Source organism: Falco peregrinus, chromosome 6 (assembly GCF_023634155.1).
Source record: "Falco peregrinus isolate bFalPer1 chromosome 6, bFalPer1.pri, whole genome shotgun sequence".
Classification (NCBI taxonomy): domain Eukaryota; kingdom Metazoa; phylum Chordata; class Aves; order Falconiformes; family Falconidae; genus Falco; species Falco peregrinus.
This window is the reverse complement of record NC_073726.1, coordinates 78098829-78118695: the sequence shown is the minus strand read 5'-3', so window position 1 is coordinate 78118695 and position 19867 is coordinate 78098829. Positions and strand designations below refer to the sequence as shown.

The following is a 19867-nucleotide window of genomic DNA, read 5'->3' as shown; positions in this document are numbered from 1 at the left end:
GGCAAAATTATCTTCAAAACAGCACACATGGACACATGCGTGATGTGCATGTTTGTATGCTACCATAAATATGGACACCAGTATTTAGGAAGCAGCTGGAGTAAGTCTCATTTTAGATTCTGGTGTTTGCTTTCAAGTAGCAGACCTCTCCCTGCACCCTTCATTTTAGCTCCTTCAGTAGCCAAGTAGTAGCTGTGACCTAGGTTAGATCCGTTCCTTCCAGTGGGGTGCAAATCCTGTCTACTACAAAACAGGAGCACAAGGATGGATGGCAGTGTCACAGCTATGCAAGGAAATGCACATCTTTTCAGCTGAAATTATTATTATTTTTTAATATATATTATATTATTATATATTATTACTATTTATAAACCCCACGGATTTATCTTTAGCTGAGTCTAGACAGTCCATATGGAATTCTATTTTCCTATTGATTTCTTAATTCCTTGCAGCATGACAACAGAGGGGTTTCGGTATGACCATTACTCAGGCCACTGCCACACTGTATAGAGGAACCCTTTAAAACCTGACAATGCCCAGCCTACAGTGACTGCCTATTGCAGTTCTAGACTTCACTGCTATCAGATGAGAAACACGACACTCGCACAACCTAGACAGAAGACTGACTATATCATCTAACTGGTTACCTTAGACTTTACCCAGACATTTGGGTTCAGTATTTTCCAGGGCCCCTTATCTTTCTTAAATAAGACCTTGCTACCTGAACATACTTGACAAATTTCCACAAACCTAGAAAGAAAACCATGAATTCTTTTGCTGCTTTTTTCCTCCATTCCTTTACTTCGTTACTGCCTAGGATGAGTCAGGCAGTCTAAGCACAAGGAAGTGACACCCACTACACACCCAAAATATTGCTAACTGAAACCCTGGACCAGATTTGACCCATAATGCTATACGATTCACCACAGAACTTTGCTTAAGGTTCACAAGGTTCACTGGTGGTCATGTCTTTACATGAAAGACTTTCAGCAGGGATCCTGAATCTTCTAAAATCTCACACAGCTTTAGAAGAAATCATTGGAGACACTCCTAATCCACATACATACACAGAGCAATCAACACTTTGTCCGCATCTCAGGAGAACAGTACTTGCATTTGCTACTACTCTTTTCATCAGAAAGTCTAAATAACTAAAATTTGTTTTTTAGTTTACTGTTTTAATATTTGTCTCCATGACAGCTTGCTTCAGCTAATTCTGTAGATTAAGAGACATATGGCCAGGAAAGAAAAAAAGTCTTTTATTTCAACAAGTTTTAAAGACTTTCTGCTGTTGTAGGGACTTGGGGAGGAAACGGAGAGAACAGGTGAATATTTAACTTTTTTCTATAAAGAATTACTTCTTTTACATACTTCTATCTTAATCACATTTAATTACTATTTTCAAAAGCCTAAATGCTCATCTGTTCATCCATTACCACGTCTCATTTTGCTGCACTGTCATTGCAAAGTGGCAGCAGTAACCCAAGGAGGAACATGGCATACACTAGTTGACAGTGTAGTATGTACATTGAGACAAGGCAGTTTTAAGGGTTCCACAGGAATCATGACACACACTTCTGCCACAGACTTTCTGTGGGCTGATCCTTTTGCACTTCAGTTCCCCATCTATACACACAGAAGAGAGAACATACCACTTCCTTACCAAAGGAGGATGCACTTGGCCAATGGGTTAATGGAACTGAAGTAAATAGGCACACAAATTCAGCAGCACTTTCCATGTAATTCTTTGCAAACCTCAACTTTCTATCTACTTTCAGGATGATCACAAAAGAACTCAAGCTCTTTGCCAATTCATTGAACAAGTCCATTTTTGCCTAAACTACCTAGCTTAAGTGTATCTGCATAATTGGCACTGCTCTTTAAATTCCATTTTAGCCCTTCTAATTTCTAACCTACATGTAACATGCAACAGTTCTCAATTCTCATGCCCAATTCTCTCAAACTGAGCAATCTATATTCAACAGTAAAGCAATGGCTACAGGAGTCACAGTGGCGACCTTAACTAATAATCGTTTAGCTGAAGTCTGTAGCATGAATACTTTACCTAATAACGTGTCTTCTGGATGGATGTCCACGGTGCTTGGGTTCATTGGTGCATTGATAGCATTTTTACCTTCTTCTTGGAGGTCACTCACTGAAGACATGGAAGAAACAGAAAGACAGACTGTAATGAACACAAAGTTGGCAGATATGTAGGGATTGAAAAAGGTATTTATTCACAGTAAGAGAAAACTGGATCTGGTAGCTCAATTTCAAAACAGGTGCACAGTTTATGTAATTAAGAACTGCACCCACAGTGGAAAATAATATCAAAAGCAACATCCTTTTATATCTTCTCATTAAACTGAGCCGCCACACAACTGGCCAAAAATACTTCACAAGAAAATCAATTACGTGGTAAGAGCAACCTCGGAGTGCTTGTTTCTCCAGATGGAAGGGGTGTGAGCTTTGTCTGCAGGACAGCCCAGATCCAGAGAAGACAACAAACTGTAAAAACAAACTCCTTTTCTGATAGCATGACCCCCACTCATCACCACCTTTTCCAGCTGCAGAACACCAGGAACTGTAGCTTGGTACTGGCCTTATTAAAAGCCTCAGAGTATTCCAGGGAAACCTCCCAAATAAAGATGAAAATTTATTTAATTCTAGCATTGCCACTGGCTAAAAATACATGTAGCATGATCCGGTAAACACAAATCTGAAATCTGTGATTTCAAGCTCTTGTCCTAAACCTACAGCTATCATTTAGGAAAGTCAGTAAAGTACCCTTCATCAAGAAAACAGATATTCAAATATTTCCCTGTGTCCTGCCAGATGGGAGGAACTGAACTTGAGGACAAGTACCGAACAGTTCTTTAGTATCTTCACGGAGCCTGACTGTAAGAAAAGCACTAGCAATGCTGTAACACTTGTACACTCTCCAAGGCACATCTCCCTCCTAAACTCAGATAACGATTATTTATTTATAATAAGCCAAGCTACTGAAATAGATGCATTTGAATTAGGAGACACAAAGACACTGTAACAGCCCCATCTATTCAGTGACAGTTCTGCATTAGCATGGGCTAAGATCATCTGTAGCAGCATCCGAGGCATCACAGTCTCCTTTGAGAGAGGTCCAAGCCCCATACTCTTTTCAGGAAAAAGCAAGGACTTCCGAATAAATAAGGTCTGCTAGGCAAACTTTTCAGGGAAAGAAAAGGAGGTACAATTAACTAATAGTTACAATACCCCAACAAGGACTACCTTCAAGAACCGTCACTATTCCCCTTTCCCACTGGAAAAATCAAACCACAAGCTAATCATTTGCATACAGTCTGCAAAGGTTACAAAATCCTGCATCAGTACTGGCTCTTTTCCTGCTTGACTGACAGAGAAAACAGATCCTACTGCCCCAGAGGACAGGGAAGAATGCCCACTCCTTTCACAGATACTTGAACCGGGTGCTTAAATCAAGTTACCACATTTCTTAATTGCAGTTCCAAGATGTTAGTTGATTCTTGTCTACAGCATGATATTGAACACAACTAAAAATCCTCAATTATGAAATACTGTTCTTATGTTCTCCAAGCAACAGACACCAGTCTCATATTTTGAGACCTTATGGCTTATGATCCATGTTAGAGCAGCTGGTTGGAGCTAACGAGGAGCAAAGACTGGTGGAAGGGGGCTGCCAGCAGTAAGCACAGATTGCTTTCTGTATTCTGTACCTTCTGCAAAGGGAAGAGGAGAACAGCGTTCTTGACTGCAAACATAATACAATGTCTGCTCCTGAATAGATGTCATTATCAAAAGAAACTCGTAATTACACCCCTTTCCTGCATTCATTCTCATTTTCTCAGAAAACTCTTCAAACAGAAGTCAGGGAGCTAAAAGGCCTCACGCAACAGACCCCAGCAGCTCTAACAGCGTGCCTTACCCAGCCCTGTTTGCATTACGCCCGTCTAGAGCTTTCTCACCCCAGCAGCTGGTACACCACAATGCCAACAGGAATACAGTCACCAGGAGGCAAAAGAAAAATCGTGTGGAAACCAGGCATTAAAAGTAAGATTTTTAAAACCCTGCTAGGACTATAAACGCCCAAATTCCACTTAAATCAGACTCCTTTTGGAAGTACCAGCCTTGTTTCTAGACATAAGTTTCTTCATTATTGTAGCTTTGCTGTCATTATGGGAATGCCAAGCGTTCAATAAGGTCTGGGCATCACTGTTCCTAATGCTCTGCAAATGCAGAACAGAGCTGCTAAGTTCCTCCAGGCAGTGAATACACAGTACTATCTTCAGTGCATGCTATAGAAACTACATGTGGCATATACGTCAAGCCAGAATACTTTTAAATGCAGCTATACTAGTTTTATTTCCAAAAGTTCATTTAAGATGCTACACTTTTTATTTTTAATGTAAAGATGATCCCTACTCTTTCTAACAAAAATACCTTGTTTCTGAGCAATTTGCTAAACTAAAATATTAATATGAACTTGTGTATTAAGCCCCCATCCCTCACAACCTGAAGAGCTCGCCTTCAGATCCAGCGCAGCTGGGCCAGATCCCACAGGACCAAAACATCCTCTTCCACCACCACCGGCAAAGCACGGCTATGGCAGCAGAAAGCCCCCCAAGGCCTGCCGCCCAGGGAGAGCCCTGCTTACAGACAGCCCAGCCCATACACCAGGCCCTAGGCAGACAGCTTACGAAGAGATTCTTGCTACAAACGTAATGTTTCCTACCTCCTTTTTTGCGCCTCTTGCACAGGAGCCCTGCCATCCCAACCCCGGCAGCACAAGCAGGTCGCAGACAAACCGCGTGAGCTGTCTGAATGCTGAAGGAGCAGCAGCAACTGGATAAGGGGCTGCCACCTCGGGACTGCCAAACCTACGTTATTTGGGCATGGTGACACAGGAGGAGTCACTAAGATAGCCTCCCAGCTGCTAGGTGCCAGGGGGGCGGGAGGGAGGGCACAACACTTGTCCATAGACTCCCAGCCAGGAATCCCTCTGTACCCTTGCTGCTTCTGCAGATGGTCAAGTGCCTCCCTTGGCCTGCTGCTGGCCACCCAAGAGCAGGTGCCTCAAAGATGGTATTTTCTCTGCAAGGAGCTTCATGACAAAGTAATCTCCACACTCTGGCCAAACCACAGCCAGTTTCCCACCACAACAGCTTGCCCCAGGAACATCAGGCTTGCAGAGCAACAGCCAGCATGCAGAGAAGCAATTCCACTCACAAACATAAATTTGCCAGGGTATTTCCAAAACCTGCACTCCAGAACCCTTTCACACTGCACCTGAACAAATGCTGAGGACTTTTTCCCCTGCTCGCTGCCCCCAGTATTCACTTATCACTGTTAAGCAAAGAAGCAGAAGCAGGAAAAGGAAACGGAGCCATAACACTGCAAAATCAGCAAAGCCACAAATGAGCAAGTGGAGACAGTTAAAGTAACAGTCAGGATGGAGCAACAGGTACATTTCTCAGAAGAACCTGATAGGTGTTTTCATGCAAGTTTACAACAAAGAACGGCTTTCACAAACCCAAAAGTACTGTAAAAGATAATGGATATTAATCGGCTGGCAAACACCAGCCTCCTCAACTTTGTATCAGCAACAGTGGCTTTGCTGTAAGATTTATACCAGATCCTCACAAATGAGTCATCCATGCAAAAGGGCATTTTACTGGTAGCACAGAGCTGCACTTGCCCGGCAGGTTATAATCACTGGTAGGTCCCACATGAGGTATTACTGTTCCTTGCCTGCTCTCCATCTGCCCATTCACAAGTCCCCCTTCCCTTCCCCACAGGGAACATCATCTCCTGTTGTGCTGGCATAGTTCTTTGCTCTCTAAATGAGATTTGTGTAAAACATCTCTCTCTAAAGCCTGATCACTTCATTTCTTAGATCGGTCAGAGGAAAACTGCAGTAGGGAAAGACACAAAGAGGTAGGAAATTGAGTACAGGCTGGAGTAGCATCATTTAGTCCAGGCCGGTCCCCAGCAGAACCTTTCCTGTATCTTATCCCTGTGCTTTTGTTGCTCCTGCAGGTTTTTTTGCTCCTGCAGGCACACCACGCCAGGGCAGAGGTCTCCCTCAGATGTGCCAGCAAAACTTGTACAAGCAGCCCCAGCATCCAGGGAATGCTCTCCTGCCCACAAAAAGTTTGCCCCCACCTTGACCCACAACACAGGCTCTGCTAAATGGTTACAGCCTTAATATAAAACTTGCCAATGGTCTAAACGACTCAGCTGTGAACTTACACAGGACAAGTCAGGTGTAACTACAGACACAGAGAGACGATGCCTTGGAAAGGTACCTGGCAAAATTCACTATGATTTCTCCCAGATGTCTGCTAAGGCTTCCCTCCTTTCTGGCTAGATATCTCCTCTCTGAGCAGATCCTCAATTAACAGGCAGCACTAGTCCTCCGAATTGCTTCAGTACCCCATCAGCCAGCACGAGCAAAATCCAAATGTAACAAGGGACGGGCAAGCAGCCAAGGCATTCAGCAAAAACCCTGAGTATTCCCCTAAACCAGAAATTTAAATTCATGAGTAAAAGGTCACTTCTCTACCAGTCCCAAGGAAAGCAGCAAGGGTTCCTGGCAGGCCTCCGATGTTTTAACAGTCTCCTGGCAGTGCCAGCAGTCAACATGATTTAGTCACATTGGAAGCTGTGCTGGCCTTTCAAACAAATTAATATAATGAGCAGACTGCATGCGCAAATGTTATACAGCACTACATCTGGAAGCCAAGCAGGCTGTCTCGATGCATGGGATTACATGCAAACTGCACAGAACAGGAGCAATTAGCTGCAGAAAGTTGGAAGTGCCACTGTCAAGGATTTCTCACAAGTCAGGAAATGGCCTTTAAAGTCAGCAGGAGTGCTATAAAAAGAAGAGATGTCCCTGCTGTGTCCTTTTTATAAGGAAGAGTGAGCTGATGTCAACAATTTGATCCTTTCTGCCTTCACTCTTCATAATTTTAGTGTAATTTTCAAGGATAGCACCAACAGCACAGTTCACCTCCTAAGTCTTTACCATTCATTGTCCTGTTATCAAAAAATTGACCACAAGCCTCTGCCTCTTACAAAAATAGATGGTAAATGCTACTTAATTTTAGCTCTAGTTATTTCTGACTGCAAGGCTGAATCCCACCCTGCAGAGAGCAGCAGCTGTCATGATGCTAATCATGGGTTTCTGGATACACTACTTTCCTTCGCATTCAACCAGCGCTGAGCTGGCACCACAGCACAGCCTTTCCACAGCTTTTATATGATGTACTTCCATCTCATGATTAAACCCTAGATTTGGAAGTTATTAAACTGCTTTGTTAGCCTTGGCTCCATTACAAAAGATTTGTTCAAGTAACTTTGTCATCCTCTGAGGCAGGAGCAGCACACAGACAGGAAACATGCAATGACCATGTAACTCAAACTGCACTGGAAACTCTCTTCCCACCCCAATGTCTTACTGCTTCCCAAGTTTCCTTGCTCCTTCCAGAGAAAAAACTACAACCAGCTGCACTTTTTCAGACAGTGACTCACCTGCCTGCAACTCATCTCCCAAGAGTTCAGACAATAACATCCAAAACAAAATCCATATTCAAGACCATTTCTACCCGATTCAGACCAGCAACACAACCCTCGTTCACTCACACCTCAGGTGAGACGACCATTTCTACCCGATTCAGACCAGCAACACAACCCTCGTTCACTCACACCTCAGGTGAGACGACCATTTCTACCCGATTCAGACCAGCAACACAACCCTCGTTCACTCACACCTCAGGTGAGACGACCATTTCTACCCGATTCAGACCAGCAACACAACCCTCATTCACTCACACCTCAGGTGAGACGACCATTTCTACCCGATTCAGACCAGCAACACAACCCTCGTTCACTCACACCTCAGGTGAGAGGTGGCCACAGGACAAATCCCCCTGATGAAGCACCCAACCCTTGCATAAAAGGCCCAGTATCTGCTGGAGCTTCTACTCCCCATGGGAGATATCAGACCAGAAGGCAACAGGTCCCTGGTGGGTGAAGACCCTACAGTGTCTATGCCTTAACCTGCTCCTCTGTTTGCCTGTCGCAGACCAACACACACAGCCATGCACATGCAGAATTTCCACCTGACACCTAAAACTCTTTCAGGAAAAGTTTTCTTCCAAACTGTAAGAGTTCTAGAAAAATTGAAAAAAAAAAAAAAGTTTTATAAAAACTGGCATTTTCCAAGAAAAACTGTTGTAGTGAAAGAGTTCAAAATCAGCCCCAAAGATAACACATACTGATAAACTGAGACTCTGTCTCTTTTCTACAGACAAACCACACATACAACTCAGTCTGCCACTGCACTACTAATCGCTGAACATTTACAAAAGACTCTGAGATCTTTTCATAGAGACTGCAGGAGAAAAGACAAAGCCTCCATTAATTATAATAGAGAATTAATAATCCCAGGCAGATCAAAGGCAAAGACTTCATCAACTCAACATAAAGGCACTGTATCAAGGGACTGCGGTAATAAAGGAAATTATTTATATGCCTTAGCAGGCAGACAAGGTACTTGCAACAGTCAGGCTCTGTCATTTCAAGAAATGGAAAGACCTTGAAAAAGGAAAAAGTAAAGCTAAAGGCAACTTTAAGGAGAGGGCTGTAATAATGCTTTTGGTTTAGTTGCAAAGAGCAGGCCATGCTTGCTTATATGGATGTATTACACTTACACTGATGAGGGGTCTTATTCTGTGACTGCCAGAACACAGATCCCCGCTTTATTTTTGCCAGTGGTAAAACATATATCTAGCACACTAGCAGTATATTCAGTATTTGAGCCGGTTGGAAATGTTTGTGAGAAGCTGGGGCTCTGTTTTGTTTGTGAAGGTGAAATACCACTTTCAGATTTTCACCCACAAAAATTCTTATCTCACTATGGAGTTGGGGGGGGGGGAGGAGTGGGAATGGTGAAAAAATAATTTGCATTTTTTTGTAGGTGACACTTGTGTTGAGATAGCCAATAGTGACATGGCTACAGCTGTTCTGGCCAAGCCCTGCACAGGTACCAGCCCTCCTGAAGAGAGGAGGAGTGCAGAGGTAGAACAGGGACAGAGATGCAGCAGCTTGGGAGAAAGAAGCACTGAACAGACACAGCGACGAGCATCTCTCAACATCACCAGCACTGGCAACTGAACACCAAAACAAACAAAATAAGACTCTAATAATTATATATATATATAAATATAAGCAAGTAATTGCTAAGCAGACAGATCTTTATCCAGTTACATGGCCTGCTTTAATTCAGCAAGAAAGCCGAATCCTGCAAAAAGCAAGCTGCTGTGCACTGAACCGGTCTTCTGCTCCAGCTCCCTGCAGGGCCCTGCAAATGCAGCACTGCTGCTGCTGAGGAGGGAGGACCCCATCCTCACCCAGCTGCTGCCATACTGGGCAGCCTTACCTTAGTCTGTCAGCCACCGACAATGCAACAGCCAGGAAAGCAGGACTGACTACCCCTGCCGTCACACTGCTGGAATAACCGAACCCACAGATCTCCCCTGCAGTATTTATCCGGCTCCGATAGCAACTGACAAAGCCACAGTTGACCCACAGCTGCCTGGGCATAAACAATGATAAGAGCCAAGGTAAACCCACAGTAGCCATCATATAGCCCACATAAAGCCATCATATTTAACAGCCAGGTCTTCTTTCCAGCAGCCATACTAATCCCATACAAGTCTTACAGCTACCAAAGGACCAGACCAGAGGAACTCAACTCGGCATTTAGCTCCTCAGTTGTTTCAGTCTCTTGCTCAGCTCATGCAACAGGTCTAACACCCACTTAGTAAATACTTAACTAGGAATCCTTCAAAATAGGTTCTGCAAGGCAGAAAAGCAAAGTGCAGACTTCGACAGAAGCATACAGAGAGCTATGGAACTAAACCTGTCAAATCTGGGATTCATCATACACTGTTTCTCATTTCTTTCTTAAGCCATAGTTATGTAGCTGTCTTTGTCAGGCAAGCATTCACGCTGTCAGGAAAGGGGCACTCCACACGTTGCCTCCATCTCTAGCTGCCACTCACCCCTTCCCTTTTGCTGGCACTAGCAGTTGCAGAAGCCACATTATGGGACAGAAGGAAAAAAAAATTATATATAATTTTCACTGTGTAGACATGCAAACACCAATGCTGGCAAAAAAAAAACCCAAAAAAACCCCCACACACACACCCCCCAAACAAAACTCCAACCAGCAGAAATAAGAGTGTGGACAAGAGTGGTGTTTTAAAGTATTTGTAAAGTTACACCTACAAAGGCAAGGTTTTCATGTGTAGAAAAAGCCACCCTGTAGGATACTGAGCACACATACTGACCTAGTCAGCTCTGTTTCAGTCTCCCTGCAATCCCACAGCTTTGAAAATGACACATTAAGTCACCTTTCCTCATGCCTGAGAGGTGTTTAAGCAGCTCCCAGCAAACAGTTCTGACATTTTGTGTCCCCTGCCTGAAACAGAACAGTCCCCTTCATGCAGATGAGCAAGGAGAGGTCAACAAGCTGCATTCGTTACTCATAACATGCTGCAGTACTCTCAGGATGCACCCTGGCTGTTAACAGCTCAGTGTCACTGAGACCCTGTGCAAACTCAGGTCTGGAGCCAGCACCTGGCTGGAAGCAGGACCCTGCAACTTAACGCCATGTATCCGTTCATTTCACATCGAGATTGTTCTCCTCCATTTCCCACCTCTTGCACAAGCCTTTGCATAGCCTTGTTAATAAATGGGAAAACATTTCAGGTAAAGAGAGGGTCCCAAGCACGTATTTTATTTTTAAGGCAAAAATAAAATACTCTTTAAAGTACCTACCCCTTACCCAGCTCATACACACCAAGCTATACAGCTTCTACACTCCAGGACATGAACCGGGCGTAATTTTGGCATTTGCTTTGTCCTAAACTTGTAAACAGATTGCTTCAATCCCAGAGTTTTTTGACAGGGGAAAGCCAGGCTGCTGCCTTAATCATCACAAGCATTTACTGCAGCTTGAGAGGACCTAAAAAGCAACTCAGGAAAGCTACGTTCCTCCCTCTGCACACAAGTTCTACTTGAAAATGGGAAAAACATACTTTCTCAGCCTCCCCCATTACAATTCCGTCACAACCCACAAAAGGTCATTTCTTCACATGAAGCAATGATAGAGGATTATGTTCTCATGAACATACCACACGAGCACCAAGACAACTTCCACCTGAAACAAGGATGTGGAGTCAAATCTGCCTAATGACAACAGAAGGAAACAAAAAGTCTGGGAAGAAGAGGAAAGGACTGAAGGAGAAAGTCTGGGAAGAAGAGGAAAGGACTGAAGGAGAAAGTCTGGGAAGAAGAGGAAAGGACTGAAGGAGACTTCTGGCTGTACCTACCCCCAGTAGAAAAACTGAAAGGCATTTTAAATTTACTGCCATCAATTCTCCATGAAATACTGTATTCTACTATATAGCGCTTAGCACTCTCCAAGGCTTCTGTGTACTTCTACAACCAAAGCTGATGGGCACAAGCAGGTAGAGAACAGCATGCTCAGCCTAGAAACTCAGCCTGAGATCCCCCAAAGCAGGTTGATTTCTGCAAGGCACCAAGCACCAACAAGACCTTTGACCAAAAGCAATTCCAGAAACCAAAATCAACTCACTAAAGGTATCCAAGTTTGATGGGTCCAACCTCCAAGCAAATCACCAAGGGAGAGACAGCAGAAGCTGTCAGAAGCAGAGCTAACAGCATTACTCTGGAATAGAGATGCCTAGTCTACCCAGTTCTTGTCTTCTACATCATGAATAAGTCTGGCAGAAAACAGCACTTGAGTTGACTGCCTCCTACAAGCTCTCTCTCTGATCCCACATACAAATCTAACTGTGCAAACATCAAGCAAAATCTATCAAGCAGAACACACAGCATTAAAAGAGTTACTACTGTAAAATGTGTTACCACTAGCCACAACTGAGCCAGTTTCTATCCTTCCACCAACTTCTTTCCACCTGCTTCTCAAGGTTTGAGGGTTCATTGTAGGCACCCAAATGAAACCCCCTTCGTTAACTGCCCAAGCAGTTTTCCCTGCTTCAGTTTACTGCTTTCCCCACATCCTTCACCCCTCTTTCCAAAGGCATGAAAAGGCTAACAACTACCACCAAAAGCAGTCTGCTGTGCAGATATGAAAACATTTGATGTTGCCAGTTCTTCTTAACCTGTCAAGAGAAGCACAGAGCAACAGACTCACTTCTGAAGGCAGCAATGGCAGGTGAGCACAAGAAGTAACAAAAAGGCACCGTCTTCTCCAGCTGATACTACAGAGCTCAACAAACTTCATGCAAATGAAAAGGCGGCCACAGCTATAACTAGCAATTCAAAAAAAGAAACTTTTTTGCTTGTGCAACATGATTCTGCAGGAAGAGTAAACTGAGATAAATGATCCTGCAAACCACAAAAAGTGCACATGGCCTAATCGCTGGAGTTGCCCAAATGTCACCCAGAAAGACAAGGGAAACCCTGAAAAACACTCACACATAGCAACTATATCTGCAACGTATACATTGAGGGTTTGCTGGTAAATACTGGGTTTGAGTTCAACAGAGCACAGGACCAATGGAGGGACAGACAGTGCTCCAGACTAGAAGTTTTAGCCTAAACACACAACAGAGCACCATATACCAAGGCTGCTCATGCCTAGCTCTACCTTTCCTGTGTCCTACCTGCATCCATGGCAGTAAAGCAGCATATTGAAAATGAACTGAAATGTCTCGCTATACAAACAGATGCTGCAAAATACAAAGAATTTTTCTCAATGGTTTCCAGACAAGTCATTTGTGGAAAATTATTTTACTTGTTGCTCTGAGCACCACAGCAGCCTGCCAAGACAAGCACTTCCGTGATAAGCACTACAGACCTCACAGTAAAAGAAAGTCTGGAACTCAGAGCCCACAGTCAGATAAAAGCCATTCCACAGGGAGAAGGTACAGTGAAGACAGAAGCTGCCATAAAAGCATTCAGATGCCTAACTCTGCTAGGCTTACGTAAGAAGTAGACAGCACCATGTCCTAACAAAGCTGATGAAGACCACATAAAAAGAGTGGAACCCAGGCCTCTGACTGCCATTCCAGTTCAGTCCCCAAAACACAGCCCTCAAGGGATAACAAAATGCAATCATGAAACAGCCAGCCCAAGAATCAAATCAAAACAAGTCCAAAGCACAAGAAAATGTCACATTTCATCAAGTATCACAAAGACCTGCAGCTGTTGTTACTTGCTTACTTAGTCAGCACACCAAAGTTTTATACAATTTGCAGTTCTAGCTCTCTGTGGTCTCTTTTGAAACCTTTGCACTGATAATACCAGGTCCTACGAGTTAGACAAGCTGGTGTTTCAGTGGAGCTAGACATCTTAAAGACTTTCAAGCTCAGCTACTGGTCAGTCCCAAAATAGCTTTCCAAGTATACAGCCTCTCTAATTCATCCTCACTAAAGAAGGAGCCAGAGCAGCAGCCTAGTAGAATCCATGCTTTCCTCCTAAAAGGTTAGACAGAAAAAGAAAAAAAAAAACACAAACAAACCAGGGGAAAAAAAAAAATAAATCATACACTTACTGTTACTGGTTTGGCACTGAGGTACAAGAAGAGAAGCACAGCTCCACTGCACACCCTTGTATTCACATACTCATAAATCATTAACCCACAGATTTCACGCTGTTTAAGAAATGTCCTTACTCCAGCCTTTAAAGGGTCTAAACTGCCAGGATCATTTGATAATTCGGGGTGGTAAGGACCTCAGGAGGTCTCTAGCTGAACCTCCTCCTCAAAGCAGGGTCAGCTTTGAGATCAGACCAGGTTGCTCAGGGCTTTATCGTGCCATATCTTAAAACCTTCAAGAGCAGAGGCTGCACAAACTCTCTAGACATCCTGGCCCACTGCTTCACAGTCCCCGGCATGAAAAAGTTTCTCCCTTTGTCCAGACTGAACCTTATTTGTTTCAGTTTATACCTGTTGCCTCTCTGCCTTGCTATGCACAATGATGAAGAATCTGGCTGCACCTTCTCAATAACCTCCTCATAGGCATCAGCAGACTGCTTATTAAAAGTCTCCCTGAAGCAATCTCTTCCAAAGGCTGAACAAGCCCAGCTCCCTCAGCTCTCCTCACAGAGAGAGGTGGCCCACTGTTGAGGTGGCTCAGCTGGAGTGCCTTCTTCGCTGCATTGAGGCCAGAGCTAGACATATCAGCTGGGATCTAAGGAATGCAGCCTAGAGGGGGATAAGGACTTTGCTCAGTCTGCTGGTGTTGCTTCTGTTGATACAGCCCAGGATACTGGTCATCTTCACCGCAATGTCAAGCTGCTGGCCTGTGGTCAGCTCACCAGGGCCCCCAGTGCCTTTCCAGAAGATCTGTCCCCTGGGCAGGCAGTCTCCAGCCCCTATCACCGAGGGGGGCTCTTCTTTCCCAAGTGCAGGACTTTTCACTTGTCCTTGTTGGATTTCAGAAGGTTCCTGTCAGCTCATTTCTCCTGTCTACATCCACCTGAGCAGCAGCCCTGTAACAGCCCAACTATATCAGCTGGTCACCCAGTTTGGTGTCATCTGCAAACTGTATGAGCATACACTCCACCTCCACCAGGTCATTGATGAAGATGTTAAACAGCACATACCCCAGGTCAGACCACAAAACAAAGAGATCACAGGACACTGGGGCACTGCCACAGGCAGCCATGGCGATCTTTTCCTCCCCTTTTCTTGCACAGGGATTAGTTACTCTGTTTTCACTCTTCCAATGTAATAGATATGAAGTCTTTCACACTCTAAATACAGCTACACAGAATCATCTGGCCAACTATGCTACCACACACCAAACTACTCAGCCTCCCTGGAACAACAGTGCCCATCTCCCTGTGCATTCAGTACAAAAGCAGAATTCCCCAGCTCTGACAGTTTCAAAGTAACTGTGTTTGCATTCTTGGAGAAGCCTCCTACCAACCACTGGGTCAATAGCACATTAGCTTAGCAAATGACAGAACCCAGTGAGAATGCTTTCTACCAAGATTCTGGGCAGCACAGCATCTGCACGTAATGTCATTTATGGAAAGAAGCGTTACTCCTACAAATTACAATTTGTTTTACCATTCTGCCCACAGAAAAAAAATCCATGTATGTTCCCCATTGGTTAAAGAGCTGCCAAAGAAAGGCTTTTTACCAGGTGCTGAGCTAGCTTGGCAAATATTGGCTCCTGTGACCTGTTTGTTAACATGTAAATGACAGGAATTAAGAGATCAGAAATACACAGTTGGAAAGACAGAAAAAAACTAACACACACCTTAAATGTCAGAGTCATGGCTTGGTCAAGCATAGCTCCACAGCCGCCTTATTGCTCTTACTGATGTCAGCAGAGCAAACAGCCACCACAGTTTATTTTTTTTTTAAATAAATTATATGAAGCTAAATGACACTGAGGATCCAAGGTGATGATTTAGACTATGGCCCCTCACTGTGTTAATGCAGCTACAGTTGCAGTGCTACAGTAAAAGTGAGCATTTTCAAGACAGCAGTCTAATTAAGTACATCGTAAGTGGTCAAGAGGGAAACTATTAGTCTGAATCTGTATGAGCAGTCAGAGGAAAAAACTCACAAGCGCCCTGTTATCCCAGAACACATCATGGAAACAAATACATACCTTTCTCCTTCAACCATACAGCAAAGAGTGGGTACCAAGTCCAGTCCTTCTTCCCTTCCCATTATCATCTCTCTCCCTGACGAGGAACCCCAAAAAATCCCAGCTCCACAAAACCACAGAAATGCTGCTTGCAAGCAACTGCCAAGGTCCAGCTTCAGGCTGGACTATTGCCACATTAGATGAGGTCAGTCATGACTGCTTCATCCCTTCCACATGAAAAAAAAAACCACCAACCCTATCTGTTTGTGTGGCAGACAGCATCAGATTTGCCATAGAGGCAGATCTGGTTTGCTCCTGGCGCAACAGAACCATTTGGATCATGACATCCTGCACCCAATTCCAATCCAGTTTCCCAGTGGTAGGGCTCCATTATACAGGCTTATTTAATTGCTTATCCTTCCAGTTGTAAGGAATCATAAGGAAAGAAATAAGAAGAGCCAGTAGATCAATACCTGGCATGGAGACTGGTGTCACTAGCAGAATTTGGGGGGTTTTTTCATCGTGGGTCAGTTTACACAACAGCAGACCTGCTGGCAACAGATAGGGTACACCTGTCTCAAAGGGGGTAAAGGATCTTTGCACAGGAGTTAGCAGGGCTCACTGAAAGAGTTTTAACCTAGGTTTGAAGGGGGAAAGGGATAAAACCAGGCTTGCTAGAGATAAGCCTGGGGGCAGCATGCCAGTGTTTGAGGGATGGGTGCTAACAAGGTCCTTCTGTCTGCTATCCCAGTGGAGGTAGAGGATGGAGATCCATGCAGCAGCAAATGTGCAAGAGTTATCAATGTGTTAGAAACCACGGAAGCGCCTGAGAATGGTAATGGAGAATTAGGGCTTCTCCCTCAAAAAAGGTGGTGGAATCAACAGCCCTACTGAAGTGCACCTACACCACTGCACACAGCATGGGCAACAAACAGGAGCTGGAAGCCACTGTGCAGTGGGAAAACTATGATACGGTTGCCACCACAGAAAGATGGTGGGATGACTCACACAACTGGAGCAATGCAATGCATGGACAGAAGGGACAGGTAAGGAGGGAGAGGCGGTAGCGTAGCCTTATGTATCAGGGACTGTTTTGATTGTCTAGAGTTTAACATCATTAAGCTGAGTGTTTATGGGCAACAACTGGGGGAGAGGCCAACAAGGCAGGTATCACAGTGGGAGTCTGTTAGACCACCCAATCAGGATGAAGAGACAGCCAAAATATTCTATAAGCAACTGAGAGAAGTCTCATGATCGCTAGCCCTTGTTCTCATAGGGAAATTCAACTCAACAGACATCTGCTGGAAATACAATCCAGCAGAGAGGAAACAGTCTGGGAGGATCCTGGAGTGTGTGGAAGATAACATCCTGGCACAGCTGGTCAGTGAGTCAACTAGGGAAGGCGCTCCACTGGACCTGTTCTTTGTGAACAGAGAAGGACTTGTGGGTGACATGATGGTTGAAGGCCATGCTGGGCATAGCAATCACACAATTATTGAGTTTTCGATTCCTGGAGAAGGGAGGTGTAATCAGCAGAACTGCCAGAACTTCCAGAGGGCAGACTTTGGCCTTTTTAAGAGCCTGGATGACAGAGTCCCTTGGGAGGCAGTCCTGAAGGGCAAAGAAGTCCAGGAAGGCTGCACCAGGAAGGTGCAAGGAGCAGGCCATCCCCAAGTGCCAAAAGACAAGACGGGGGGAAGAAGACTGGCCTGGTTGAACAGAGAGCTTTGGCTGGAACTTATGAAAAAAAAAAAAAGATGAAGAAAAAAATTGAGTTTGTGACCTTTGGAAGAAGGGGCAGGTAACTCAGAAGGACTACAAGGATATCAGAAGATTATGCAGGGAGAAAATTAGAAGGGCTAAAGCCCAGCTATAATTTAATCTGTCTACTGCCATAAAAGATAATAGAAAACATTTCTATAAATACATTATCAACAGAAGGAGAGCTAAGGAGAATCTCCACCCTTTATTGGAAGCAGAGGTAAACATGGGGACAAAGGATGAGAAAAAAGCTGAAGTACTTAATGCCGCCTTTGCCTCAGTCATTATTAGTAAGACCAGTTGCTCTCCGGGTACCCAGCCCCCTGAGCTGGAAGACAGGGAGCAGAATGAAGCCCCATAATCCAAGGGGAAATGGTCAGCACCTGCTACACCACTTAGACACACACAAGTCTATGGGGTCAGATGGGATCCACTCAAGGGTACTGAGGGAGCTGGCAGAAGTGCTCACCAAGCTACTTTCAATCATTTCTCAGCAGTCCTAGCTAACCAGGGAGGTCCAAGTTTACTAGAAGTTAGCGACAACCATCTACAAGAAGGGCCAGAAGGAGGATCAGGAGAACTACAGGCCTGTCAGTCAGATCTCGGGGCCAGGGAAGGTTATAGACCAGATTATCTTGAGTGCTATCATGTGGCACGTACAGGACAATCAGATGATCAAGCCCAGTCAGCACAGATTTATGAAAGGTGGGCTCTTCTTGACTAACTTCTTTGACAAAGAGACCTGGTTAGCGGATCACGGAAAAGCTGTGGATGTTGTCAACTAGACTTTAGTAAAGCCTTTGACACCACTTCCCACAGCATTCTCCAGGAGAAACTGGCTGCTCATGGCTTGGACAGGTGTACTTTATGCTGGGTAAAATAGCATAGAATTCTATTGTTGAATAGAATAGCATCTTGGAGAATGCTATTCTATTCTAAATAGAATAGCATTCTCCAGGAGAAACTGTCTGGATGGCTGGGCCCAAAGAGTTGTGGTGAATGGAGTTAAATTCAGTTGGTGGCTGGTCACAGGTGGTATTCCCCAGGGCTCAGTATTGGGGCCAGTTCTGTTTAACATCTTAAACAGCTATCTGGACAACAGGATCTGAGTGCACCCTCAGTAAGTTTGCAGATGACACCAAATGGAGCAAGAGCGTTGATCTGTTTGAGGGAAGAAAGGATCCACAGAGGGATCTGGACAGGCTGGATTGATGGAGGCCAGCTGTATGAGGTTCAACAAGAGGAAGTGCTGGGTCCTGCACTTGGGTCACACAATCCCCACGCAACATAAAGGCAGGGAAAGAGTGGCTGGAAAGCTGCCTGGTGGAAAAGGACCTGGAGGTGTTGGTCAACAGCCAGCTGAGTATGAGACAGAAGTGCACCCAGGTGGGCAAGGTGGCCAATAGTATCCTGGCTTGTATCAGGAATAGCGTGGCCAGCAGGACAAGGGGAGTGACTGTTCCCCTGCACTTGGCACTGGTGAGGCCACACATCGAAAACTATGTGTGTTTAGTTTTGGGCCCAGCACTACATAACAAACATCAAGGTGCTGAAGCATGTCCAGAAAGGGCAATGAAGCTGGTGAAGTGTCTACAGAACAAGTCTTATGAGAAGCAGCTGAAGGAACAGAGGGTTTTTTAGCCTGGAGAAAAGGAGACTCAGGGGACACCTCATCGCTCTCTACAACTACCTGAAAGGAGGTTGTAGCAAGGTGGGTGCTGGTCTCTCAAGTAACAAGTGATAGGGTGAGAGGAAACAGCCTCAAGTTGTGCCAGGATGTTTAGACTAGACATTAGGAACAATTTCTTCACCAAAAGGGTTGTCAATATTGGAGCAGGCTGCCCAGGGAAGTGACTGAGTCACCATCCCTAGAGATACTTAAAAGATGTGTAGATATTGTGCTTAGGGACATTTAGTGGTGGGCATGGCAGTGCCCGTTTAGTGGCTGGACTCAATGATCTTTAAGGTCTTTCCCAACCTAAATGAGTCTATGATTTCATTGGAGAGTCAAGATCTGTCAGACCAAATTCAGTACAGATCCCAGATACACCTATGATGTTAGCATTCTTGCAGCCTGCCTGATTTTCCAATGGAACCAATTCACTGCAACAATACTGGGAGCCACACATAGGGAAGAAGACAAGCAGTAATCCCGAAGGACAATTTCACAACCCCTGCTCCTGAAGAGGAGTATTAAGCAGAAAATGCAAGTCTGGATGTCCTTGTACTCGCTTCTATTCTACCACTTCTGAAGAAAATCCTGTCAATTTTGCAAAGCCTCTAAATTCATCTGCTGGGCTAGGCAAGCCAGAGAGCTAACAACAGTATTCTATTTTAAAATGACAGAAGTGTCTGCATCTGCTTAATAACACACATGCATACATCTGCCAAACAGACCTAGTGGGAAAGACACTTTCCGAGGATTACACATT

At 44.6% G+C, this 19867-nt stretch overlaps 1 protein-coding gene across 3 annotated transcripts in view; it reads right to left on the bottom strand.

The window, feature by feature from the left end:
- PARVB (parvin beta) overlaps positions 1-19867 on the bottom strand; it is a 74550-nt gene that overhangs the window by 38533 nt on the left and 16150 nt on the right. For 2 of the 3 annotated variants that reach the window (XM_005239354.4, XM_055807380.1), the window contains exon 2: positions 2066-2155. In XM_005239354.4, the coding sequence (XP_005239411.2) occupies positions 2066-2155 (90 nt within the window). Of the gene's footprint in view, positions 1-2065; positions 2156-12262; positions 12378-19867 lie in introns of those variants that run through there. The other variant, XM_013300742.3, reaches the window with a different exon arrangement.